At 36.4% G+C, this 27,917-nt stretch overlaps 1 protein-coding gene across 1 annotated transcript in view; it reads left to right on the top strand.

The window, feature by feature from the left end:
• The window catches only part of LOC150085164 (huntingtin-interacting protein 1-like), a 637,041-nt gene that overhangs the window by 239,136 nt on the left and 369,988 nt on the right, over positions 1–27,917 (top strand). Inside the window, exons 15-16 of the mRNA XM_090373855.1 lie at positions 10,207–10,308; positions 22,105–22,185. Coding sequence (XP_090229981.1) covers positions 10,207–10,308; positions 22,105–22,185 — 183 coding nt within the window. The remainder of the gene's footprint in view (positions 1–10,206; positions 10,309–22,104; positions 22,186–27,917) is intronic.

Here is a 27,917-nt window from a genome sequence, read left to right as displayed (position 1 = left end):
ATGATTAAATGACCTTAAGTTAAAGATTAAACAAAATGTTATGTAGTGAAATATATATAATGTAGTGAATTTCATTTTACCTTAATATTAAAATTATGGCTTGAGACCTGATCAGACTATAACATCTCTACAGTGTAACAGCCCTAAATTAGTTGGGTTTAATAGCCTATATGCATATTTACAACCTTTTCAATCTTTTCAAATTTACCAATATTAACTTTGGAATCTTGCAATATTAACTTTATCTGCATGATTATTTTTGACTGTGGATGTTGGTAATATAAGAATTATAGCTTTAATGCTGTTTTTACTTTAACATTAAACTGAAACAGTGCTTGCAGATGCCATGCAGACAGTATACAGGGTGTTTCAGTTAAACGTTTCAGAACTTCTAAGAGGGGTAGGGTACATCCTGACAACTCGAAATCATATAGCAATGTGGAGTCGGAAATGCTTTCCTGAAGCGGTGTTGTACACAGAAGCACCATAAAGAAAAGAGACCGTAAGTGAGAAATCGTTTTAATAATACATGAAAAGAAGCAAAAGGTACATGGATTAAAGTAAGTGTTCGAAGTTTCTTCCACGGGCTACAATGCACGCCTCACATCTCCGACGCATGGACATCCGAACATTCTGGAATACTCCAGGCGAATTTCGAATTTCTTCGGCAGCTACTGCGATTCTTGTAACCAGCTCCTCAGCATTGTCAACAGGGGTGTCATAAACTAGCGATTTCATATGACCCCAGAAATAAAAATCAAGACATGATAGGTCGGGTGACCGAGCAGGCCAACCACGTCCGATCCACTGTTGACCAAATGTGACATCCAGGTAGTTACGAACATCTCCGCTATAATGGGCAGGGGCTCCATCGTGTTGGAACCACATTGTCTGTTGCGTCGATGCAGAAATCTGTTCATCTCTCAAAAGTTGTGACAATACTTGCTGCAGAAAGATCAAATAGATAGGTCCGGTTAGACGACACGGTAACAGGTAAGGTCCGATGAGGTGATCTCCCATAATGCCGGCCCATACATTGACCGAAAATCGAATCTGTGCTGCACGACGTCGTATTGCATGCAGGTTCTCGACCGCCCAGATATGGTCGTTATGCGTGTTGAAAATTCCTTCCCTTGTGAAGGATGCCTCATCGGAAGACAACACTTCAGCAGGAAAAAGGGGATTTGTAGCACATTTTCCAAGGTACCACTGTGCGAAAGCAATACGAGGTGCATAATCCTCCGGTTGCTGTGTCTGGACACGCTGCACGTGAAACGGATGCATGTCTTGTTCTCGGAGAATCCTCCAGACGCTGCAATGGGAAACCCCGACTGCGTTTGCTAGACTTCGTGTAGTCGTTCTTGGATTTCCCTGTACATGCTGCAGCACATTCGGTTCGATGGCTGGAGTCCATGCTGTTCTTACCCTGTCCCTGTCAGCTCTTTCAAATGAACCTCTCTCAGCTAACCTCTGGTGCAGTCTTGCAAAGAAATTATGACTGGGAATACGCCTCGTCGGATATCGTTCCGCGTACAAACGCTGTGCGGCTGGCCCACTACAATTTGCAGCCCCGTACGCCAAATGCATATCGGCTAACTCTGCGTTCGTGTAATCATCCATCCTACTAACTTGGCGTTCTTGTTCAAGAAATTCGAAATTCGCCTGGAGTATTCCAGAATGTTCAGATGTCCATGCGGTGCATTGTAGCCCGTGGAAGAAACTTCGAACACTTACTTTAATCTATGTACCTTTTGCTTCTTTTCATGTATTATTAAAACGATTTCTCACTTACGGTCTCTTTTCTTTATGGTGCTTCTGTGTACAACACCGCTTCAGGAAAGCATTTCCGACCCCACATTGCTATATGATTTCGAGTTGTCAGGATGTACCCTACCCCTCTTAGAAGTTCTGAAACGTTTAACTGAAACACCCTGTATATGTGATAGAAATTTTGAGAACAAGTTTTGTAAGCCATTTGATGCTGAGTGCTGTCAGATTTAGATTAGTTTCAAATTAGGTTCCAAATTAGCTTGTTGAAGATAGTAACTTCTGCATGAAATGCCAGCAAAGGTGTAATAGTTACATTTGTATGATATTTTATAAATCTTTTATGGATATCTTTGCTGATCAGTTTTTGTTTTAAGTTATTCCAATCAATAATTAAATGTTAATCATGAAATAATATCTATATTATTTACTAACTTTTTAAGTTGGAAAAATAGGCATTATATCTTTAATGCCATGTCTTTATACTAATAATAATATAAACTGAAGCACTGCTTGCTGAAGCTATGTAAACATTGTATGTATATGATAGAAATTTTAATAGTAAATTTTGTAATATAGATAGATGTTCAGTTCTGTCAGATATAGAGTCCTATCTGACAGTAAAGAGGTCAAATGCAATTTAGTTCCAAATTAGGTTAAGAACCTGGTCCGGATTACAGCTTCCGCATGAAATACCAATGAGTGCTCTAATATCTTTATTCATATGGTATTTTATAAATCTTTCGTGATTGCATTATGGATCACTTTTTGCTTTAAATTATTCAGTGCAATAATTAAATGTTGGTCATTGTTACATATTTTGATTCTTGTATATGTTTACATTCTTATTATTTTAGATTTTGTACTTTTTTAGAGATTTTAGTGTACTAATTTGTTAGGCTTATAGTACTAAGATTAAAATCATTCTGCTTATCATACAATTCAGTATGTTCTATGTTGTTAATTATGTTTATTTCCATATCAAGATATGTTCCTTTATTATTACTATTGTTTCAAGATCTTTTGGATGCATTGCATTAGAAATGCTCCCATTGCAGTATAGCATCATCGATATATTGAAATACTTTGTTATCAATTTATTAAAACTCCGGTGTCTAAATTTCTTTCATAGTAGTGCAGGTACAAGTTAGCCAGGTTACAAGAACTGGTAATACCCATTGCTATGCTTCTGGTGTGTGCATAGATGTTATCCCCAAATTTAATGTAGTTGTTACTATCATAAAGTGCTTTTAGTTCTGTCCAGAGTCGTTTACTACAACTTAGACTGCTATTGAAATGGTCATTAAATTGGTCTCTGAATTTCTATTGTAGTTTTCAGTGCCCAACAGAATTTAAGATTAGCTCTAAACTATTATTGTAGTTTAGAGCTAATCTTAAATTCTCATGCACTCTAAATATACAGTAGACTGTCGAAATAATGGCACCTCAAATAACATTTGAGCCAGCGGTGCATCAAGATCCAATGCTTAAATACAATGCAGATGTCTTGCAGTGCCAAAAAAAGAAAATGGCAAGCCACGTGATTACTATATTTGTTTACGTTCGCCATTTTGAAAGTAAATTCTGTACTAATATCAGTGATTATACTGCTGTTTTTCATTTTAAATTAAAAACCCTCCTGAAGTTAATAAACCTCATACAGAGAAGAAAAGAACAACATTAAAGCTTAGTGACAAACTTGATATAATCCAAACTATTATGTTAGGGTCACCCAGAAAGTTAATTCATATACCTATGTGTATTGTGTCTGTAAATTGCATGTGTTCTCTAGTCGATTTGCCTGTTTTGCTGGATGAAAAACTCTAGTTTCTGGGGAAAAACCCTTGCTATCTATACCTGAGACTGACTAACTCATGGAGTGAAAACCACCCATAAAAGTTCCTTGTATTATCGACGGGATTCGAACCCGAGCCTTTTCCACCCAGCGTGTGGAGGATAGTGACGATACCCACTGCGCAGACTAAACTTGATGTAATAAAGAAAATAGAACAGGGTCTAAGCAAGAATATATTAATGGCAGAATATAACATTTGATCGTCAATGTGTTTGTTTTTTTATGTGCAGTTAACACAATTGCATTCTTAATCTCTCTATTTTTTAGAATCATTATTTCTGCATTAAATTTATTAAAAATAAAAAAATTTCTAGATAATGGAAAATTCGAAATAATGGCACCTTGAATCCCCAAATGTGCCATTATTCTGAAAGTCTACTGTACTGGTGAAAAGGTTTTTGAAGTCAAATGTATATACCGTTTTAATGTTATAATTTTTGATTAACTGAATGTCATTGCTGTTGTTGCCAATGTACTTAGCATTTGTAATATTTTCTGCAATAACTTTTAATTTATTATCTACCCATTTACTAGATGCATTAACATAACTATCTTCATTACTTATTGTAAAGATAATTATACATAACATTAAGATAGTTATATTCATGTTAAGACACTAGTAAATGGCTAGATATCTCATTTGTTTTTACTCTTTGCTGGATATTCATGTTTTACACTTAGCTTTGAATTAGTTCTTTAAGGTTTTTAAAACTATAATATTAAGTAAAGATATGTTCCTTTCGATTTGTAATTAAAGCTTGATCTTTTATTGGATTCACCATAAGTTTGCTAGCAATAAAAGGGCAGGGTAAGTTCTGACAATATAAAAGGAGGGGGGGTTCAGATTATGCTTTTATTTATTTCTTAGGGAGAAGAATATTAGCAAGACGAGATGTTCGAAAGAAAAACTGCCCCTCTGTTTTTCTTTGGTAGGACAAAGTCAGGACACATGTGGTAACCTTAAAATATAATTTAAAATTGTCTTATTGCATATAAGTAAGCCTTTGTTTCCTTAGTCCAGTTTGTAGTATTAATACTAATATAATATTAATGTATTTTGGATTATTAGAGCATAATTAACATTTAACTGTGCATCTAATATAAAATAAATATCCAAATTAGCATACCTAAATTTGCGAACCTAGAGAGTAAAATGCATAAAATTGGATAAGGTGAAAAGAAATGTATATCATTTAAAATCATTTAAATTTTTTCATTGCTTTTGAATATTGGTCCAGCAAAGCCCCTGATGAAATAAACAATGTATTTTTTTATGTAACTTATATAGCTCTTATCTTGCTAAGTTTTATATATACTGAACTAGACCAACATTTGGAGTGGAATGGGTGAAATGGGAAGGTTTTTTTTTTTTTTTTTTTTGTTGGCTAATGCTATACAAGTTTGCTTTCTTTCATTCTGTGCCTCTGCTAATGCTAATATAATAAAATTTTTATATATTTTTATTTTTTTATTTATATATATATTTTTTTTCAATTTTTAGTTTTAATTTTTTTAATTTAATTTTCATATTTTACTAATTGTGTGTATATAGTTATCTTACTAAAATAAGATTAAATGCTACTGGGCATAATGTTTTAAGAGTTTAAGATTATCTATATAATATTGGTGTAGATACACCATAGACAACTCTTAAAGAAAAAACTACAGCAGTAGTGTAAAGGGCGTGATTTCATCTGTATCTCATATTGTGCTTGTCTTTCACAGTGAGTTACCATGTATTGCACTACCTCAAATAAGTAATGCTTCACTAATAGAGAAGACTACAGGAACTCCCCAACTTGTGCAATTTTGACTTTACGTAAGTTTTTGGAATTCCCGTAGGAATAAATGGAGGTATCGTGGAAATATTGTAATGTGAACTCAATAACACATTGTGTGTTTTTTTTTTTTTTTTTTTTTGGTAATTCATTCCAAGTCCTTGGAAGTTTAAATTTTAACTATATAACTAAGCTTTTTATCTCTCTAAAATTTTGGTCATTTTTATAATGGAAATTGCACTACACTTTCATTATCGTATGTTCCGTTATAAGAATCAATTTTGAACACCTTTTGTGATATTTTTCAAAAACACATTTCTGGAGGTCAATATCATAAAATAATAAAAACAATTTGCACTTTCCGGTTTATTGGTCTTTTCTGTTAGTGTAATCAATTATAAACGGTTGTAGCAAACTCGATCTTATTGCATTTGCAATAATCCCGATAACTGGAATTCTGTGGGTTTTTACATTATTATGGTGAAAAGTGTTCCCCCTTCACTGAAATCTTCAGTCATATAAAAAACATAAATAAATTTTCAGAATCTTCTCTTCATTCCTATTTATGTATTACAATGAAGGGAAAGCGATCAGTGAAAAGTTCAAGTGCTGGCAGTGCTAGGAAACGAAACGAAACAAAACAAAATTGATTTAGAACTGAAGATGATTAATTAAGAAGTACGAAGCAGGACAAAGTTTTTCATATATTCCACAGACTTTAGTCTGTGGAATATATGAAAAAGTTAGTCTCGCTGCTTCAACTCACTGGTGAATACTATTTTAAAGGACAGTGTGTGTATAAAAGAACATGTTAAAGGATCAACATATTTAACACCGGGGCCAGTCTGCCCCAACAGTGATCACAAAACAGCGTTCAGGTGCTACATCAAAGATGGAAAAGCTATTAATAATATGGATGGAAAATCAGATTCAGAAGCGAGTGCCCCTGAGTCCAATGGCCATTTAAGCAAAAGCAAGAAGTATTTATGAGGATATTAAGGGTAAGTATAGCGAACCCCAAGCCAAGTTCGTGGCAAGCAATGGGTGGTTTAATACGTTCAAACATTGTGCTGGTTTCTAAGACATTAAAGTCACCAATGCCGATTCTGCAGCTGCAGAGAAATTTTGTAATGTCTTGGGAAAAAACCCCTTCTAAATCTACGCAGCCCTCAACTTCTGCAGCGGCGTGCTTATTAGCTGGAGAGTGAATTCTGGCAATGATGCTCAAAAGGTAAAACTTGCTAATGTTATGCCTGTCTCCTCTCTCTTTTTGTAATTTTATAATTTTGAAGTTTTTGTAATTTTGTACACTTTTGTAATTTTTCCTGCACACGAGATTAAAAAAAAAATTGAATAATTCTGTTTATATGTTCATTGAACATTTATTTTTTGTTTCCATCAAATTCAGTCCACATAGTTGCGAATGCGGAATTTCCCTAAATGCTTATTTAAGGAAATTCTGACTTATGTAGCGTTCCGTGGAACACAAACCTTACATAAGTCGAGGAATTCCTGTATGGTGCGTTTCAAGGCTTGTTGGCCTTTTCGGTGGGTTGGCAGGTACCCTGGTATTGCAAAAATAACAACCCAGTTGTGAGTTAATCCCATAATATGAGAGATGCCAAAAGATGTATATGGTAATACAGTCGATTCCGGTTATTTGGGACACATCAGGACTAGTGCATTTTGGCCCGATTAAGCGGCTGCCCCAATTATCCAAAGTTTCACATAAATAGTTTAAAATACAATGTACTCCCCCCCCCCCTTTACAATTGGTTCACTGTTCAATCAAATCACGTTACGATGGAGTCAACATTGTAAAGTACCGTTCACTGTACAATGTGTAATAAGCGCCGGTCATTGTGATCACGTTTGTGAATTGAATTTTAATTATATTAAACAGAGATTCTAATTAGCGAAAATAGGAGGAATATTATCCATAGGCTATAAAAGTAAAGATATATTAAGTACAAATTTACCCTTTATTACCTTACCGATTAAAAAATTAAATGATACATGAAATTCGGAAGAATATACGTGATAATCGGAATAATTAATACGTACTGTAATATGTACATACTAACTAAACTAGTTGACATTTTTGTTCAGTGTCATTTGTGGGTGGGGGTTAATATTTAAAACAGTAAAAAGATAAGCAATCAATAACAAAGAACACCACATACACACAAATTGCAAGTAACAAATTACGAAGCTTTAAAAATAGGAATGAAGAGAAGAGCCTGAAAATTAAATTTTTTTATATGATTGAAGATTCCATAGAAGTGTAAAAACATTTCACCATAATAACCCACAGAATTCCAGCTGTCGGTATTATCGCAAATTCAATAAGATCGAGTTTACTATCAGTTTATGATAGATTTCTCTAACAGAAAAGCCCAATAAACAAGTGGCTGCTAATTTTTCATGGTTGTGACCTCCAGAAATTCGACCGAACTGCGTGGTATGGTTGGGGACAATCGTAGGGTAATCTTCAGTGCTGCGGTCTTCTGTCCCGATTAAACGGCATTTTGTCCCAATTAAGCGAAGTAAATCCTGGCTATTTTCTTGATTAGGTTCTGTTTTTTAAGATTTGCCCCAAATAAACAGGTGGCCCAAATAACTGGAATCCATTGTATTAAATAAGACTAAATGCTACTAGGCATAATATTTTAAGAGTTTAAGATTATCTATATAATATCAGTGTACATACACCATAGACAACTCTTAAAGGAAAAAACTATGATAGTAGTATTAAGGGCATCATTTCATCTGTATCTCATATTGTGCTCATCCTTCATGAGTTACCATGTATTGCACTATCTGGAATAAGTAACACTCCACCAATGAAAGGCCAACAAGCCTTGAAATGGTGCCATCTGGGTGGTGGTGCCCACAGAGAATAATTAACAATAGTGTTTTCTATTAGTGAAGCGTTACTTATTCAAGGTAGTGCAATACATGGTAACTCATTGTGAAGGATGAGCACAATATGAAATACAGATGAAAATACATTTCATCCAGAATTTTTTGTACTATTGTAGTTTTTTCTTTAATAGTTGTCTATGGTGTATCTTAAAGAGATACAGATAAAATATTATGCCTAGTAGCATTTAGTCTTATTTTAATATTATCATGTACACCTTTTGGCATCTCTCATATTCACAACTGGGTTGTTATGTTTGCAACACCAGGTACCTGCAACACCAGGGTGCCTGCACACCCACGTATGAAAGGCCAACAAGCCTTGAAACGGTGCTGTCTGGATGGTGGTGGTGCCCATTGAGAATAAGTAACAATAGTCTTCTCTATTAGTAAGGCTTTACTTATTTGAGGTAGTGCAATACATGGTAACTCGCTGTGAAGGATGTGCACAATATGAGATATAGATGAAATGCCCTTTACACTACTATTCTTTAGAGTTTAACTAGTTATCTTACTAGTTTCCTTATCAAGGTTCATAGGTATAGCATGTAATTTGGTTTGGCAGCTGACTTTGGATAGCTTGCATGCTGTGGTGAGGATTTTCACTGGTCCAGTAAACAGTTGTGATGATTCAAATGCCACATTTAGTTTAAATGTGGCCATGTCTAACCATTGCATCCTCAAAAGCGCCAATTCTACCAATTTTTAAGAAAGTACCATTCACAAAATTGTGTTAATTGATTGATCATCTTCCTATATTACATGCACTAAAAGACTTAAAATTTATGTCCGTTGAGAATCTTGTAATCTGCAATGGATTCATTTGTAGTTCTCATGAATACTGTCTTGTTGACTTCTGTGAGGAATGTTCAAACATTCATGACAGTTTCAGTAAAATTGATATTTCTTGGTGTTATTTTCTTCCCATTGCTTGTCTTATTGATATTGTATCCAGTTCTATGTTCCTTATATTTATCATGCAGCTGGGTTAACTTTAAATGAGTAGGAGTCCTTGTTTCATGTTGTCTTTTCTATGCATGCTAAACTTCAGTGATATTTTCAAATTTATTACCATTTAAGAATCATCTTTATCTCATCAAAACTTATTTGCACCTGTCATTTCTATGGGTTTCAGCCAATCTGAAAAAAGAAATAATACAAATCAGTTATCTGATTCATGAACTCGATCAGTTAATCTGATTCATGATTGTTAAAGTCTGTACACATAATTTTGACTCACCCTGTATATAAGAATATACACTGTCCATTCAAAACATTACGACCGCCTACCTAAAGTGGGTATATCCTCATCCTCTTGTCTCCAGTATGTTGGTACACAGCAAGGCATTGGCTCTGTAAGCCCTATGAATTGCAGGAAGTATGTTTTACCATGTTATAGAATTGCATCCCATACTTTATATCTATATTCACAATATGTTTTTTGAATCGACAACACATTAGTAGGATGATTAATGGGCTGAGAACTTCATTGGCTAAATTATGGATAATATGTAAACAACAGATATAGGCATAATAAATGCTATAACAAACAAGGGTATATATATTTTGCTCATATGTCACCATGAAAAAAAAAAATAATAATATAATAATAATAATAATAATAAAAAGGCAGATTAGGAAGAAAAATAGGCAAAGATCAATTGATTACTTTTATAGTTGCTGAATTTTATTTTTATAATTTTCTTAAAAATAGTGTAAAATTTTCAAAAATTTTTTTTCTTATTTCTATGTATGGTGAAAGAGACAAAAAAAAGCTGTCTTTACTGATGCTACATAAGCATGTCTTGCATCATTTTGCCAATACTAATGCTAAGACAAATTGATATTGCATATATAATAACAGCCTGTTTTCTTTAAATGTAGGAAATGGAAGAATTGAAGAATAAACTGAGAATGTGTACTGAAGATAATGAAATAAATTTAAAACTTTCAGAAGCTGAAAGTAAGTTTGTGAAAGAAAGCTTAGTAGAAAGAAAACTTCTGCTTTAATTCTTAATTCTGTTATACTGAATAAAACTGTTTGGTTTCCTGGGAACTAAAAGTTGAATGTATTCCATTTAAGAATAACCCAGTTGTTAATTAAAGAAAAAAAAAAAAAAAAAAATCCCTCATTTTGAAATCAAATTGTAGAATGACCACTCTTAAAACAAGGTTTAAATTGCGTATGAGGTTGTTTTGTTTCCTTTAAATTTGCTACAGTAGTTTTCATATTGTGAAAAATTGGAAAAGGCTACTTGCAAGGAAACAAATAAACTTTAATGAAAACTAAATTGAATTTTTAACCCATTGACCATTCATTAACCATTGAAATGAATCCATCACTTATCAACATATACAAATGGTAAATCAAATAAAAATAATTGTTTTGCTCTGACAAAATAACATGCTCTTATAATATAATCTTTTCAGTTTAAGTATTGGTATGGGCTGAAAAATAGAAACTCAGGTATAATAGGAGAGAGTACACAACCTGAGCCTTGTCAATCAGTTTGACAGTGGAGAAAGAGTGTGCAAGGCTTGTGGGGTAGAATTTTTCTCAGCATGGGCTGTGTTCGTTAACAGACAAGACAGTTTTTACAGGGATGGGATACACTTATATAGAAGGCGGTGCATGAAAACAAATGGCGTCTCCGTAGCCAGGTGGGAAGGAGCAGCAGTGCGTAGCACACGCTTCTTGATTAGACCGGGGTTCGAGCCCGTCACCACCAAATACGGAGGATGCGGAAAGGTCAAGGGAATGACCACCGCATATTCCCGGAGCAATATGGCCTTAGTTGCTAATGCTCCTAAAAACCAAACAAACCAAACAAACAGCATGAAAACAAATGAAAGAAGTGTGTGGGGGGGTGAAAAGAGTGAGGAGATTAAATGTAAATTCAGCATTCTGATGGATATTTATGAGAGTTTGAAGAACAGGGTTGATGCCATTAAAGGAATTAAATTGGGGGTGGGGGGATAGAGTTCTCAGCACCGCACATCTCTATGCCAGATCTTACACTCGTGCATCAGACAACACAGTAGTAATCCCAAATACAGAATATGCTGATACCACAGGAGTAGTTTTGTCAGTGAATCTGTTGTCAGGAAAATGGGAAATATATTGTGCAAAAAGGAAAAGTGGAATAGGACCAAGGTATGTCTCCCAGGGAAAAAAAATTGATGACGCTGTAGGGCAGATATCTTTTAAAGGCGAAAGGTGATGTATATGTCGACATTAACAATAGTAAGAGATACTGAGATCTTGCTTAACAACTACAGCAAAATGTTGGTGAAAAGTTGAGAGTTAGGGTTAAATATGAAAATAGTGAGGAGATTAAATGTAAATTCAGCATTCTGATGGATATTTATGAGAGTTTGAAGAACAGGGTTGATGCCATTAAAGGAATTAAATTGGGGGTGGGGGGATAGAATTCTCAGCACCGCACATCTCTATGCCAGATCTTACACTCGTGCATCAGACAACACAGTAGTAATCCCAAATACAGAATATGCTGATACCACAGGAGTAGTTTTGTCAGTGAATCTGTTGTCAGGAAAGTGGGAAATATATTGTGCAAAAAGGAAAAGTGGAATAGGACCAAGGTATGTCTCCCAGGGAAAAAAAATTGATGACGCTGTAGAGCAGATATCTTTTAAAGGCGAAAGGTGATGTATATGTCGACATTAACAATAGTAAGAGATACTGAGATCTTGCTTAACAACTACAGCAAAATGTTGGTGAAATGTTGAGAGTTAGGGTTAAATATGAAAATCTGCAATTCTGCCCAAACACGATGAGAGCCTTGTCAGTCATTTCACCCCCAGAGAGACTGTGCAAGGCTCTCTGGGGGTGAAATGACTTTACACGACTTATGGGTAAACGACTATGGTGTATTTACACCAATATTATTATATAATTATTTATTTACATACAGACACTCACCCACATGGCACACAGACCCTAGATAATGCTGAGGATTACAGAATCCATATTAAACAGTATAAATCAATATAAACAAGAATTAAATTATATAAGAAATTTAGATTAACAAAACAAAGTAAGGAGCAAATTCTTATACACTGACGGATTAAGTGTAAATTCAATACCTGAAGGAAACAAAACAGCAGACTTCTAAATAAATATGTCGCACAATAGCCTTAGATGCTGATGCGCCATTAAACTCCTAATAACCAACCAACCAACCAACCAACTTCTAAGTGTTGAGTATGAGGGACAGGCAATGAGAAATTGGTTTTATAACGAGAATTCAAGTGGGTTAAAGTGAAAGATATATATATTGCATATACACTAATGATAGGTGCATAAGCAAATAAATTTGATGAGTTTGAAAAATGGGTTAAGTCATTGAATGTAGAAATTGCAGGGATATTGGAGACATCATGTCACTCACACATAAGGGATGCAGTATTTCATTGTAGGGAGTAAGATATGTACAGAAAAGATGGACAGGATTAGTGTGTGTGTGTGGGGAGGGGGTTATGCTCTTAGTTATGAATCGTCAAATTTAAGGAAATATATTCAGTTGATATAGGTGGCTCGTGCAATGTGGGGTTAGTTTGATGTTATATAATCACTGGGAAAACAAAAATGAGAGTAACAGTATGTTATAGGCCTAATCACTATGGTGAGTATAACGAACAACTATATACAGACAAATAGAGTGGCTACTAAAGTTGAATGTCTTATAACTGGGGATTTTAGCTTTTCAGATATTGACTGGAACTTGTGGGTTGGGCACTCACACAGTAGTGGGGCTTTTGTGGATTTATTGGATGACTTTCTACATCAGCATGTTAGAGAGGCAACAAGGGAAAGCAATCATTTGATTATTAGCAATGACCCTTCTTGCATTAAGAATTTGCAGGCAAAAGAACCACTAGTTTTCACCGAATACAATCTATTCATGTTGGTTTTACTTAAAGATATAACTACCATAAATGGTGAAGGAAACAGCTTTTTCTTTCATAAAGGTGACTATGGTGGTCTTGGACAGTTTAAATTCTATACAATGGGATCGATTAATGATGTTACCAAGCAAATTCAAATTGGGAAGCATTCGGAGAAGGAATCTTAGAAGCTACTAAGGTTTTTATACCAGCAAAGTAATACTTCTCAAGATTTAGACCTAAATGGATGTCAGATGAATTAAGACTTTTAGCAAAGAAGAAAAATGCATGGGATACATATACATTATCAGGTGATACAGATGCCTATGTTAGATATAAACTGATGCCTCCGTAGCCAGGTGGACAGGAGCAGCAGTGCGTAGCACACACTTCTTGATTAGACCGGGGTTCGAGCCTGTGACCACCAAATACAGAGGATGCGGAAAGGTCAGGGAATGACCACAGCATATCCCGGTGCAATATGGTCTTAGTTGCTAATGCTCCTAAAAACCAAATAACAAACAAACAGATATAAACTAGAATGCAATCACGTCACAAAGGAGGTAAGGCAGATTAGAAGTCTTTAGCAATGGGTACAAAGAAAAACAGCTAAGACTTTACTTATGTAAATGCTAGAAGGAACTGGATCAATCATATTGGCCCACTTGATATTAGTTGTTTTATTGCTAATGATTCTGTACTTGAGTTTATTACAAACTGAATAGGTATTTTGTATTTACTTTTACACACGAGAAATTCCTTAGGAAAGGGGATGCCAGGAGTTTATCAAATACTTACAAGGTTAAATAATGTTTTGATAACTGGGTGGCAAGTGGAAAACAAATTGTTGACTTAAAAAAAAAAAAAAAAAAAAAAAAAAAATGGCACCGGGGTGGATAGGAGGTATCCAGTTATATCCATAATTATGAGAGCATCTTTGGAGTCATGGAAGGGGGGGGGGGTCCCGTGGACTGGAGATATGCAAATATATCTCCAAATCACAAGGGGGGGGGCCTCCGTAGCCAGGTGGGCAGGAGCAGCAGTGCGTACACACGCTTCTTGATTAGACCAGGGTTCGAGCCCGTCACCACCAAATATGGAGGATGCGGAAAGGTCAGGGAATGACCACCGCATATCTTGGAGCAATATGGCCTTAGTTGCTAATGCTCCTAAAAACCAAATAACAACAACAACAAAGGGGGAGATATATAAAAGGATGACATGAGTAATTAGTAGTAGAGGCACATGATGCAAGAAAGCAAGCTTATACAGAATCAGCCAAAAAAAAAAAAAAAAAAGCCCTTCCCATTTCACTGATTTCTTCATTCCAAATGTTTGTCTGGTTCAGCCTTGAATTTATTTAAGCTATCAACTTCATATCTGACTGCACAATTACTCTCAGGTCTCTTTCATTCTCACTACCATAAGTGTAACACCACCCAGTTGGCACATTTCTCTGGAGTTACTGCTACCTATATGTAGTACTTTGCATTGTCAATGTTAACCTTCAGTTGCCACTTCTCAGCCCATCTGCCCAACTTTTCCAGATCCTGTTACTGTCATTGCTGTTAATTACAATGACAATTACTGTTAATGAATAATTAGCATTAGCATTAGTAGAGGCATATGATGCAAGCAAGCAAGCTTATTCAGCATCAGCCAAAAAAAAAAAAAAAAAACACACACACACACACCACTCCCATTTCACCCCTCCGTTCGCTCGAAATACCTGTCCAGTTGAGCCTTAAATTTGTTTAGGCTATCAACTTCAACAACAAGTAATGGAAATCGGTTCCACCAACCAACCACCCGCTGGCCAAAGGCAAATTTCCGCACATCTATCCGACATCCGTTCTTCCTCAATTTGAATTTATGCCCTCTGAGCTGATTGTTCTGAGCAAGATGAAGAATCCCATTGGCATTGAGCATGCTCAAACCATTCAAAGCCTTATACACCTCTATCAGATCACCTCGCCGGTGCCTAGTCTCCAGACTCTGTAATTTGCAAAACTTAAGCCTTTCTTCGTAAGAGCAACCCTTTGTTCCATTCACTAATCTTGTTGCCCTTCTCTGTACCCGTTCCAGCAGCTCTACATCCTTCTTGAAATGAGGCCTCCAGACCTGTATACAGTACTCAAGATGTGGCCTAACCATTGCCTTATACAAGGGAATAATCACCTCCTTATCCCTGCTAGAAAAATTCCTGTATATCATTGACAAGACACCATGAGCTACTCTTGCAGCTCACACCTATTAGCTTAACTTCTGTTCCAGGGAAAATAATGGAATCAGTTGTTAAAAAAGTAATGCAAGTCCATCTAGACAGGAATGCAGTTATACTGCAATCACAGCATGGACATCAAATGGGTCAGACAAGATTGCCTATTGTTAAGGGGTGATCATGCCTTGATGCAGTAACCAAGGAACTGGATGTAAAAAATAATTTTGATATCATATTTGGATTTCAGAACAGCTTTGGATACTGTTGCAAATAAAAGACAGCTGTAGAAATTGGAGTACTGGTATTATGGACAAGTTACTGCTATGGATAAAGGTTTCTTCAAATTGAGTGGAAGAAACAGAGTGGTTATCAGTGGACACTGATGATCACAGGCCAATATTATTGGTGGAGTTCCCCCCAGGGTTCAGTGCTGAGCCCATTGTTGTTTTCTGTATTTATTAATGACTGTCTTATGTTTTCAGATAATTGGCAGACTCACAGGGTGGTTAATTACAGTAGTCAAGGCATGCTATTGCAACAAAATCTAAAAAAACATAAGTAAATGGGCTGAGAAATGGCAGTTGAAGTTTAATATTGGCAAACATGGATTTGTCTCAAGCTAGATTTAAACAAACTCGAGGTATTCCAAATGCGATGCCTGCAGCAGATCCTGGGCATCTCAAATCGCGACCGCATCACTAATGATACCATCCGTGCCAGATGCCAACAGCAACCAACCATCGCCGACCAAATCCAGAAGCAAAGGCTTAGATGGTTTGGCCATGTGTGTAGAATGGTTGCGAATAGAATACCATCCACACTCCTTTGGAGACAACAACCCACCCAATGGAGCATTCAACAGACCGCGCCTAGGAAAACGTGGGCCAAGCAAGTGGAAAATGACATGAAGAGCCGACGTCTCGACCTTAATCAGGCCAGGACTGACGCCATGGATCGTAAAGCATGGAAGAACATCACAGAGCAAGTCCGAAACCCTGCGGCACCTACAGCAGCGTACTGGTTGCGCGGACAACCACCTCCTCCAGCCGCCAGCTAAGAACCAAAGAAGAAGAAGAATATTGACAAATGCAAGATACTGTATATGGTTAGCGGTAATCCCAGATTAATGTACCAATTATGTGATACTGCATCCTAGGTAAAGTAAAATGAAAAAGGCCTGGGGATAACTATGCAGTTAGATCAGAGGTGTTTTGAGGAGTGCAGACAGACTACCAGGACAATGCATGGTGGTGTTTTCAATGAAATACAGGAATTTTGCTAGCAGGAATAAGGGGATGATTATCCTCATGCAGTACTGCATACAGGTTTGGTGGTCTCATTTTAGCAAGGATGTGGATCAGTTGCAGTGGGTGCAGAGAAGAGTAATGAGATCAGAGAGGTGAATCAAAAGGGGAATTTTAAAAGTAATGGTGTAAGTTCCACCCAAGCAGTTACTTTGAGCTGGAGCAGGTTGGAATCACAGGAAAATCCTTAGATATATAGCAGGATGGCTTCAGGGCAGGAGGCAAAGAGTTGTGATAAATGGTTATTCCTCGGATTTGGTTAATGTAAGAAGTGGGCTTCCCCAAGGATCAGTATTGGGACCACTGTTGGTTTTGATTTTCTTAAATGACATTGAAGGAGGGATGAAGGGTGTGATATCTAAATTTGCAGATTATGTAAAAATTGGTAGAATAGTTAATGATCACTACCAAGCAGAGCTTCTTCAGAGTGACCTAGATATCCCCCTCCCCCCATATTTCTCCTTCAACCCAGGCACGGTACTAAGTACTATAGGTTTTGATACCTTTCGTGTTTGGGGTTTTCATAAAAAAAAAAAAAAAAAAAAAGATAGAGTTCAGGGATGCTCAGAAAAGTGGCAGCTATGCTTTAATCCAGCAAAGTGCAAAGTCTTACACCTGGGAGGCAGTAATCCCAAAATAACATATACACTTGGTGGAGTTGAACTAAAGTTCTAAAGTGGAAGAAAGGGACTTGGGCTTTATTATACGGTCAGACATGAAGTTCTCCAAACATTTTAGATAGGTTCAAACGAGGGGCCCATGGTGTCTTATCGATGATTTATCAAACATTTGCTAGTAGAGATAAGGACGTCATAATATCATTATATAAGGCTATCTCAGTTATCGGTTGATTCATCTATTGCTCATCTCAGATGTCCAAATTATTTGCTGTATGATTCCTTTCGCCTCAAAGGTGGTACTTGTGCATATGTCCGTTCTGATATTCCCTGTCAGAGACTTGGCAATTTGGAATCTCCTCTCTTTGATCTTCTCTGGCTTAAAATCTCTCTACCTCATTGTGTAAAATTCATCTGTTGTCTCTACCGTTCTCCCAACTCCACCAATCACTTGGAGCTCTTTGACTTCCTCTCTTTGCAACTTGACTTTCTCCAGTCCAGCTTTCCTAACAGTGAGGTAATTTTCCTTGGTGTTTTTAACGTTCACAACTCCAGCTGGCTTCTGTTTTCTAGTCACACCGACCCAGCAGGTCGAGATGCTGAGGCATTTTGCAATTACTAATGACCTAGCACAGATTGTTCATTTACCTACAAGGATACTGGAGAATCCTAATCATACAGCCAATACGCTTGATCTTTTTCTCACAAACAACCTTCTAAGTACAAGGTTGAAGTGAGAGCTCCTTTAGGCACTTCAGATCACAACTTGGTGATTGTCTCTTCTCCAATGGAACCTTTATCTCATGGCTGTTCCCAACCTCGTATTGTTTGGCATTACAAGAATGCAAAATGGGATGACCTGCGAGACTTCTTTTCTTCTTTTCCTTGGTCTGATTACTGTTTCAAAACTTCTGATGTCAACGTTTGCTCAGATCGTGTCAGTGAAATTATTCTTGCAGGAATGGAATCCTTTATCCCACACTCCACTTTAAAATCTCGTCCTTTATCTAAACTTTGGTTTTCCAATAAATGTGCTAAGGCTGTCCAAGAGAAGAATGTTGCATATCGTAATTGGCTTGTTTCTAATTCTTCAGTTTCATTTTCTGCCTACACCAAAGCTTGCAACAGTTGTAAAGCAGTTATTAACCAGTCCAAACTAAAGGTTGAACAGGCTAAGAGTAGAAAACTTGCTTCTTGCCCTAATGGTAGCCGAGCATTCTGGTCTCTTGCCAAAGCTATTGGCTGCAACTTTCGCCCATCTCTGCTCCCACCTCTGTCCAAACCAGATGGTTCTGTTGTCACTTCAGCCAAGGATAAAGCTGACCTGCTAGCATCCCATTTTTCTTCGAGCTCATGTATTAATGATCTTGGTAAAACACCTCCCACCATTCTCAACATGCTCCATTCAATGCCTCCTGTGGTCCTCCGTCAAAAGGATATCAGAAGGATTTTGATGAATCTTAATGCTAAGAAAGTTTGAGGTCCTGATGGTATTTCTCCACTTGTTCTCAAAACCTGTGTTCCTGAACTTCTCCTATTCTTTGCCGTCTTTTTTCACTTTCTTATTCCAAAGGTGTTTTTCCTTCTGCTTGGAAATTTGCTCATATCCAGCCAGTTCCTAAAAAGGGTGACAAATCCCTCTCATCCAGTTATCGTCCCATTGCAATTACTTCTACTCTTTCTAAAGTAATGGAGAAATCAATTAGCCGCCAACTCTTAAACTACCTTTGAAACCTTCTGTCTGATCAACGATCGCCAGTATGGATTCCGTCAGTGTCGATCCACTGGTGATGTTCTGGCTTATGTTACCCATTTATGGACTAATTCAATGGAAAGGTTCGGTGAAACACAAGTAGTTGCTCTTGACATCTCAAAGGCTTTTGATCGTGTTTGGCATAAAGGTCTTCTAAACAAGCTTCCATCTTATGGTTTGCCAACTGTTTTTAGTAATTGTTTATCCAGTTTTCTCTCTGATCGCTCATTGAGGGTGATGGTAGATGGCTCTCTGTCTTCTAACTTCTCCACTAATGCCGGTGTCCCCCAAGGTTCAGTTCTTTCCCCCACTCTTTTCCTCTTGAATATCAATGACCTTCTTCCATTGACTGGAAATCCTATCCATAGTTTTGCCGATGATAGCACATTGCATTCAACTTTCCATTTTGAGAAACCTTGTCCTGCTCAATCAGCTTGAAGTTCTCGAAAATCTGCTGCCAATTCCTTAAATGCCGATCTTCAGGTAATTCTCCAGTGGGGCAAAGACAACTTAGTTGATTTCAACCCTTCTAAAACTCAGTCTTGTCTTATATCTCGCAAAAAGGATTCTTCTGCTCCTATGCTTATCTTTAGTGACACTCCGATTTCTAGGCAAAATGATATATCTCTTTTGGGGATTACCCTGACTTCTAATCTCTCTTGGCACAAGCACATTACAAATATTGCTTCCTCTGCATCTAAAAAACTTGGTTTTCTCTTTCGCTCTCGGTGTTACTTTTCTTCCAAACAGCTGCTCACTCTGTATAATTTGCAAATCCGCCCTGCCATGGAATATTGTTCCCACATCTGGGGTGGTGCCCCCAAAACCTCTCTCAGTCTTCTTGATTCCATTCAGAAGAGGGCAGTTAGGTTAATTATTGATTCATCTCTAACAGAGTCTCTCCACTCGCTTTCTCATAGACGCACTGTTTCTGCTGCATGCCTCTTCTGCAGATACTTCCATGGGCACTGTTCTTCTGAATTGGCTTCTATAATTCCCGCTCTCTCTTTCAAAACAGTCCGAACACGTGCCGCCACTAGCCAACATCCATTTACTGTCCAACTTCAAACCCACAGAACCAACTTTTCATCTTCCTCATTTATTCATTCAACTGCCATTTTCTGGAACAACCTTCCTTCATACGTATTTCCTGAAAATTACAATCTACAGAAGTTCAAGTCCAATATCAACAAATATCTTCTTTCGTCTTCTCAACGTCCAACCCAAGCACGGTACTAAGTACTATAGGTTCTAATACCTCTCGTGTTTGGGGTTCTCATAAAAAAAAAAAAAAAAAAAAATTTATGAGATTGGGTTATGAAGCCTTGGTGTCATGGAACTGATTTCAATTTTCATCTAATTTTATAATAAGCTAATGAAACCTCTATATCTATTCTTCCATTCACCTTCTCTGTTGTTCCATTTGGCTGAAATCTGAATTACGTTGCTGTATCAATGATGTTAGAGCAGTGGTGGTTAAACAGCATTCCTCGTTTTCTCTTTACAGAAAGTTTAACAAAGAATGCTTCTTTAAATTTCCTCCTGTTTTATTGGTGGTCTCTGGAAATAACTGGAGCATTATTGAAATTTCATACATCCTTGCATTGGAAAACGGAGATGATGGAATATCAATACATCAAGTATGGTTGAATGGAATACTGTCTGACTTGTCTGACTTCCTGTATACAGTGCAGTACTGTACTGTACTGTCTCAATTCATCAGTAAAGATGAATGTGGTCTGTGGAAATAACTGAAGCATTATTGAAATTTCATAAAACCCTGCATTGGAAAATGGAATTGATGGAATTGCAATACATCAAGTATGGTTATATGGAATACTGTCTAAACTCCTGTGTACAGTACAGTACAGTACAGTACAGTGCTGTGCTGTGCTGTCTTAATTCATCTATTCTCAATTCATCTGTACTGTTGAATTGAGAGAAAAGGATGAGAGAAATTATAGTTTTTTTTTTTCCGCCTTTATGAAAACTTTAGGGTAAGTAGATTTTTTTGGAACTGTTTGGGAAGAATCTTAAGCCATTTAGATATCTTTATTCTAGAATGATAATCTAGCTTGGAAACCAAATTTGTGGCTTTTATATTGGGAAACAGGTATAGAGATTTTGAGTTGTTAGGATTCGGTTTCTTCTGATGCTCTCTTCATCTGCATACTTATTTTTTTCCCTTCGCTTTGTTTTCAACTTGCCTGGTAAGATTGGATTCTTCTTTTATGTGCTGGCATCTTTTAGCAAGTTTTGGACTTTTTCTATGTAGGCAATGCTACAGTCATCGTGGTTATAAAGGCAGTCATCAGTGATGAATGTAGCATCACTTTGTTTGCTCTTGATTTGTGGATGGATTTATTTCTCTGAAGGTCAATTAATGCTCATCTTTTTGCAGCCAGATGATTGTTGACTTTCTGATAAATCTACTTGTAGTCTGCATTCTTCAGCATCTGTATGACTGCTAGATTGATTGAATCTCTGGCATTGGGATCTTGAACATTCTTAAAGCTGTTATGGAAGTGATTTAGGAAATTAAGGATGGGAATATTGCTGGGGGTTGCTTTGAAGTTGAACCTTTATTTAGTAAACTGCTGCCACTTTTAAAATCCTAGAACTTACTTGATAATAGTCTTGTTTGCTGCTTTGTGTAGGGTGGAAATTACCATTTTGAGAAATGCTACTCAAGGGAAGAATATTCTGGACATTATCTAGAAATAACCATACAGCTGATAATGTCTGAAATACTGTTCCCACCTGACCCATGAGGAGTAACCTGTCATTACACAGATATTGATATAAAAATATATATACTGTTATTTAAGTAGCTGGTTATCATAATTTAAATATTTGTTAACAGTGATTATATATTGATCTTTAATGTTACTTATGTTAAAGCATATTAGCCCATTTTCAAAGAGATATATAGATCTCATAAGTATAATACTTTTTATTTAAACCAATATAGAAAAGGCAAAACTCCAAGAAGAAAAATTTCATAAAATGAAAGATGTGTATAACAAATTGAGAGAAGAGCACATAACTTTGATTCGCACTGTAAGTATTGATAAATTAGAACTTAAATAAACTACTGGTCAAGAGCTTATATATTTGAGTAATGTTTGAAATAACTGAAAACTGAATCTTACATAAAAAAGGGGTGAAGGATATATCAGAGGCAGCAAAAAGCATTTTCCTCTACATGATGCTTGAGATATAAACTTAAGTGAGAATAATGGTTAAATAAAAATGCCAGCAGCATAGCAAGACAGAAGAGCGAAAAATTTCACAATTTTCACTCTTCTGTCTTGCCATGCTGCTGGCATTTTTATTTATTTATTTTTTAATCATTATTCTCACTTAAGTTTATATATATACTTATAGATGTCATATTTCTAAATCATTTTTGAAATTCAAGCACACAAGCCTGTCATGCTTTTTGCAATGTGACTGGTTTGGGTTCTTTATTACTTGTAGTTAGGCTCATTTGAGTGCAGCTGCTTCTGTGTTCATTCATGACTATGCTCACTAAATTTATTTCTATTAATTTTAATCTCAATTTATCTGCTTATTGGACTATGCTATTTCATTTTAAGCTTGTGGGGGGGGGTAGTATTTGAAGATGTTCTGGCCTTGTATATATTTCATTATTCAAAAATATAATAAACACAATAATATTAAATTACAAATAAAACATGAAATTTCTTTCTTTGCTTGATATTTTATCAGTGATTTACTGTATATTTGCCATTAGAGCAAAGGAATTTGTTTTAATCCTGTCAGACATAAGCATAAGATTTTTCATTAAAAAATATTAATCCAAGAATAACTTATATGATGGCATTAGAGCTGAAGGATGTAAATAAGGGACTAGACTTGGGACAATCAGGCATGAAAGTTACCATGTAGTTTAAGGGGTGGACAGGAATGTACACTCTCCTGGAAACCACCTTTTCTTTCTGTTCCATCAGTAATGCTTTACCTTTGCATCTAGTGAGAAAGAAGTTATACTCCCATTATATAATCAGCATTGGAATATTGTCCTCAGGCTGCATCTAAAGAAAGGCATTGAGCTTCTAGAAAAGATCAAAAGATGGGTGGCTCATCTGGTGAGAACAGCAAAGGTCTCGCATTGCTACTAGTTCATATGAGGAGAGACTATGAATATATGCATTTAGAACTTACAATGAGGCATCTAAGGTGGATTAATATATTGGGTGCAATAAGGGGAGGGAGTAAAATGAATGACTGGAATTTTCACATTAGTATGAGTAGTGGTAATTAATGTAGGAAAGCAAGCTTTTACAGCATCAGCAATAAAAAAAAATAAATAAATAAAACACTTCCCATATCACCTGCCTATCCCTCTAACAGTTTGTGTAGTTCTTCCTTTTCTTGAAGTTCAAGAAAGAAAGAACTAGAGAAACTTAAATTCAGACTACCCACTTCCACACATCTCTCCTCAACTTGAATTTATGCTTCCTCAATGTGTGCAGTCTCAAGACCAGGCACCTCAATCAGATCTCCCCACATGTGCCTGGTCTTGAAACACTCCAACTTGCAGCTGAAACCTTTCTAGGTAAGAGCACCCTTTTGTTCCCTTCACCAAACTGGTTGCCCTTCTTTACAGATCTATATCCTTCCTAAAGTGAGGCCTCCAGATCTGTATACAGTACTCAAGATGCAGTCTAACCCTAACCCCCAGGCCTTTTTCATTCTCCACTACCCTCAGTGTAGTACTATACAGTTGACAAGTTACTCTGGGATTACCGCTACCCAGGCCAGTACCTTGCATTTGTCAATGTTAAACTTCAACTGCCATTTCTCAGCTCATTGACCCAATTTTCCTAGAGCTTCTTGCAAGTAGCTCACCATGATGACTGTCATTAACCACCTTGCCAACCTTTGTATCATCTTCAAACTTAGATATTAAGCCTGATATACCTTCATCCATATCATTGGTAAATATTGAATGCTGGGGAACTCCACTAATAACACTAGTCCACAATGAGCAGTGCCCATTGATAACCACTCTCTGTCTTCTTCCACTTAACCATCTCTTTATCCCTAGCAGTAACTTGCCCTTAATTTCTCCAGTTTGTTCAGCAGTCTTTTATGAGCAACACTATTAAAAGCCTTCCTGAAATCTAAGTACAGCAAACCCCCACTATTCGCGGGGGTTACGTTCCTGAGAAATTCTGCAAATACCGAAAACGCAAATACTGAGTTATGGCTCCCATATTAATAAAGGGGTTCCGTTCCAAAGTATGAAATATATAAGAAAAACTAGTCTAAAATTTTGTCTATTTATGTATTATATGTACCTTCATAATATGACTATGTACATAGACAGCACATAGTGAAATGCAAGCATATGGAAATGCAAGCACAAGCAACAAAATGAAAATAAGAAACAATTTAATATTAAATGTAATATTTATTAGAAATTTCAAACAAATCTTTCAAACCAGCGCCTTTGCTAGCTAAAAAACTTATCCCGCCAGTGCTATTACCAGTTTCGCTAGTGTTGATAAAGGAGTTTTGCCTTTTCACGAATGATGAGTTAACTTAACGGAATTTTATTGTGAGTTCGGTCTTCTGTCCACAGAGTTTAAGGTTTTTCCATTTTTTCTAATTTAACATCACGAGTTACAGAGCAAATTTTAGAAGCAATTAGCGCATTTTCACGGACACTACAGCGGATTTTTTCTTCTGATTTCTTGATTGAACGTACCGTTGACTCATTAATTTTATAATGTTTTGCCACTGAGGAGACACTTTCACCATTAGAAATTTTATCTAATAACTCAATTTTATTCGCTAATGTCATCACGTTCTTTGATCTTTTCACATTTCCCTTGTTATTCGTAACCATATTTTTGTACGGGTTAGAAAGAACTTGTCCACAATAAAGTCACTTTCTTCCATTAACACACTCGAAAAAGTCTGTTTTACACTGCAAAACGGTAGATTTATCACTTTTGTAGGCATATCAAATTTATAAATTGATTCAGTTTATAAGCATAAAATTAAAAGCAAACGACGAAACCTTCCATGACAAGCGCATAACACATACTAAACAGGGATTAGCGAGAAACATCCATGCTCGCGATTTTTTCACCCCTCTCCCCCCACCCACTGAGCACTGTTTTGACCGGGAAAGATAATTTTAGCCACGCCCATGTTTTTTTATAGCGGTAAATGTTCACGCCGCTTTAAAATTCACATTTTTTTAGGCTTCATTTTATATTAAATCAGCGACCACGAAGCAGCGAATACAGATGCTGCGAATAGCGGGGATTTACTGTATATGATGACAAAATTATTATTTTTTTGCATTCAATTCCTTAGTCACTCCATCATAGTAACCTATCAGATTGGTTAGATAAGATCACTCCTTGACAAATCCATGCTGTGATTGCAGTATAATTGCATGCCTGTCCGAATGATCCTGCATTACTTCTTTAACCAGTGTTTCTATTGTTTCCTGTGAAACATGCTAAAGCTAACAGGTCTGTAATTATTCATGTTGCCATTTAATCCCCTTTTATGAATTGGGGATATATTCACACTTCTCCAGTCCATAGAGACCTCCCCTGAATCCAAGGATGCCCTCATAATTATGGCTAAGGGTTTACTTACTTCCTTTGCTACCTCTCTTAATGTATAATTGGATAGATTCCATCCATCCCAATTGCCTTTTCATGTCCATCGTCAACAATTTTCCTCGACTTTCCTCTAAGTTATCTCAAAGTCATTTACCTTCCCGCTGGAGTTTGATAAAATTCTGACATCCCCTTCTAAAAAGAATTCCTTATGTATGAACATAGATATAAAATACCTATTTAGTTTGTCTGCAACTTGGGGAGGCTCATCAACAGTTAACCCATAAAAATCAAGTGGCCTAATGTGATTAAATCCCCTTTCTTCTGCTGTTAATGTAAGCATAAAAGTCGTTGCTATTTTCCTTTGCATTCTTTGCCAGAGACTTCTAGTAATCTGCCTTAGCTTGCCTAACCTCCTTTGTGACTTGAAATTGAGCTTGAGATTGACTCCATGCTGTTATTGCAGCCCTTATTGAATCCATGCTGTTTTTGCAGTATAAATGCATTCATGTCTGGATGGCCTTTCATTACATCTTGAACCAGCGACTCCATTATTTTCCTGGAATAGAAGGCAAGCCAACAGTTCTGTTATTACTCATTTTATCTTTTTGATCCACTTTTCTGAATTGGGGGATACATTAGTATATATCATTCTTCACCACATGATGCGTGAAGCTTTGGAAGATGTAGACACTGTCATCAAAATTGGAGGACTGAAGATAAACAACCTTCGTTATGCAGATGATACTGTGCTAATTTGCAGTTCCAAGGATCACCTTAAAGAAACTTTGAGGAGAGTTTTTGTGAAGAAAGTAAGAAAAAGGACTGTTTCTGAATATGCATTTTGCAAAACTGAAGCTTTTCCTGATAAGAAAACCAGAAATGCTCTTTGTGCCCACTCCAACAAATCCATGTTCTTCTGTAAATGAAGCTTCCAGACCTGTATGCAGTACTCAGATGTGGCCCACTCCAACAAATCCATGTTCTTCTGTAAATGAAGCTTCCAGACCTGTATGCAGTACTCAGATATAAGACAATAATCATTGTCTTATATAATGGGATGATTACCTCCTTATCCTTTCTAACAAAATTCCTCGGTATTATTGAGAAATCTCATTGTCTTATATAATGGGATGATTACCTCCTTATCCTTTCTAACAAAATTCCTCGGTATTATTGAGAAATCTCCATGGATTGTCCTGGCAGCCTGTCTGCACTTCTCAGAGAACTTCATATCTGAATGTCATATCTGCATTACCTTCAGATCTTTTTAAATCTCCACTACCCTGAGTGTGGTACCACAGAGTTAGTATATTAAATCTAGGTTTACTGCTACTATTATGAAAAAAAAACAAGCAATTGCCATTAGTCAATGTTAAACTTCAGTTGTCCTTTCTCAGCCAGCCCATCTACCTAATTTATCTATATATGCTGTAGCATTCCCTGATTACTATGATTAACTATCCTTTCAACCTTTATATCATCTGAAGACTTAGAAATTAGGCCTGATAAGCCTTAATTAATATTAATAATAAATATAGAAAATGATATTAGGCCCTCACAGAACCCTTGGGAACTCCACTAATAATATTTGTCCAAGAAGAGCAGTGCCCATTGATACTAACTCTGTCTTCTCCCTCTCAGCTATCCCTATTATCTACAGCAGTAATTTTCCATTAATGCTACGTTGCTCCAATTTGTATAGTGTACAACAACATCAAAAGCTTTTTTGAAATCTGGGTGTATGATGGAAAAATTATTTTTTTTATCTCTAACTGTGTAACTGTAAGACTGTCCCTTATTGAATCCATGCTGTTATTGCAGTATAAATGCATTCAAGTCTGGATGGCCTTTCATTACTTCTTGAACCAGTGACTCCATTATTTTCTTAGAATAGAAGGCAAGCCAACAGTTCTGTTATTACTCATTTTACCTTTTGATCCACTTTTCTGAATTGGGGGATACATTTTATTATTAGTATATATCATTATTAGTATTTATATATATCATTATTAGTATATATATAGATTATTAGTATATATCATTCTTCACCACCCTGAAATAATGAAATGATAATGATCACTGTTTTAGGATTCTCTCTTGAAAACAAGGACTTGTGATTTTGGGTAAAGGTTTACCGACCTCTTGAAAGGAAACAAAAAAAAAACAAACAAAAAAAAACAA

The sequence above is a fragment of the Mastigoproctus giganteus genome, chromosome 5, assembly GCF_048544385.1.
Source record: "Mastigoproctus giganteus isolate SK-2022 chromosome 5, ASM4854438v1, whole genome shotgun sequence".
Classification (NCBI taxonomy): domain Eukaryota; kingdom Metazoa; phylum Arthropoda; class Arachnida; order Uropygi; family Thelyphonidae; genus Mastigoproctus; species Mastigoproctus giganteus.
Note: the sequence above shows the minus strand (reverse complement) of the source record. Positions and strands in the feature narration are given on the sequence as shown.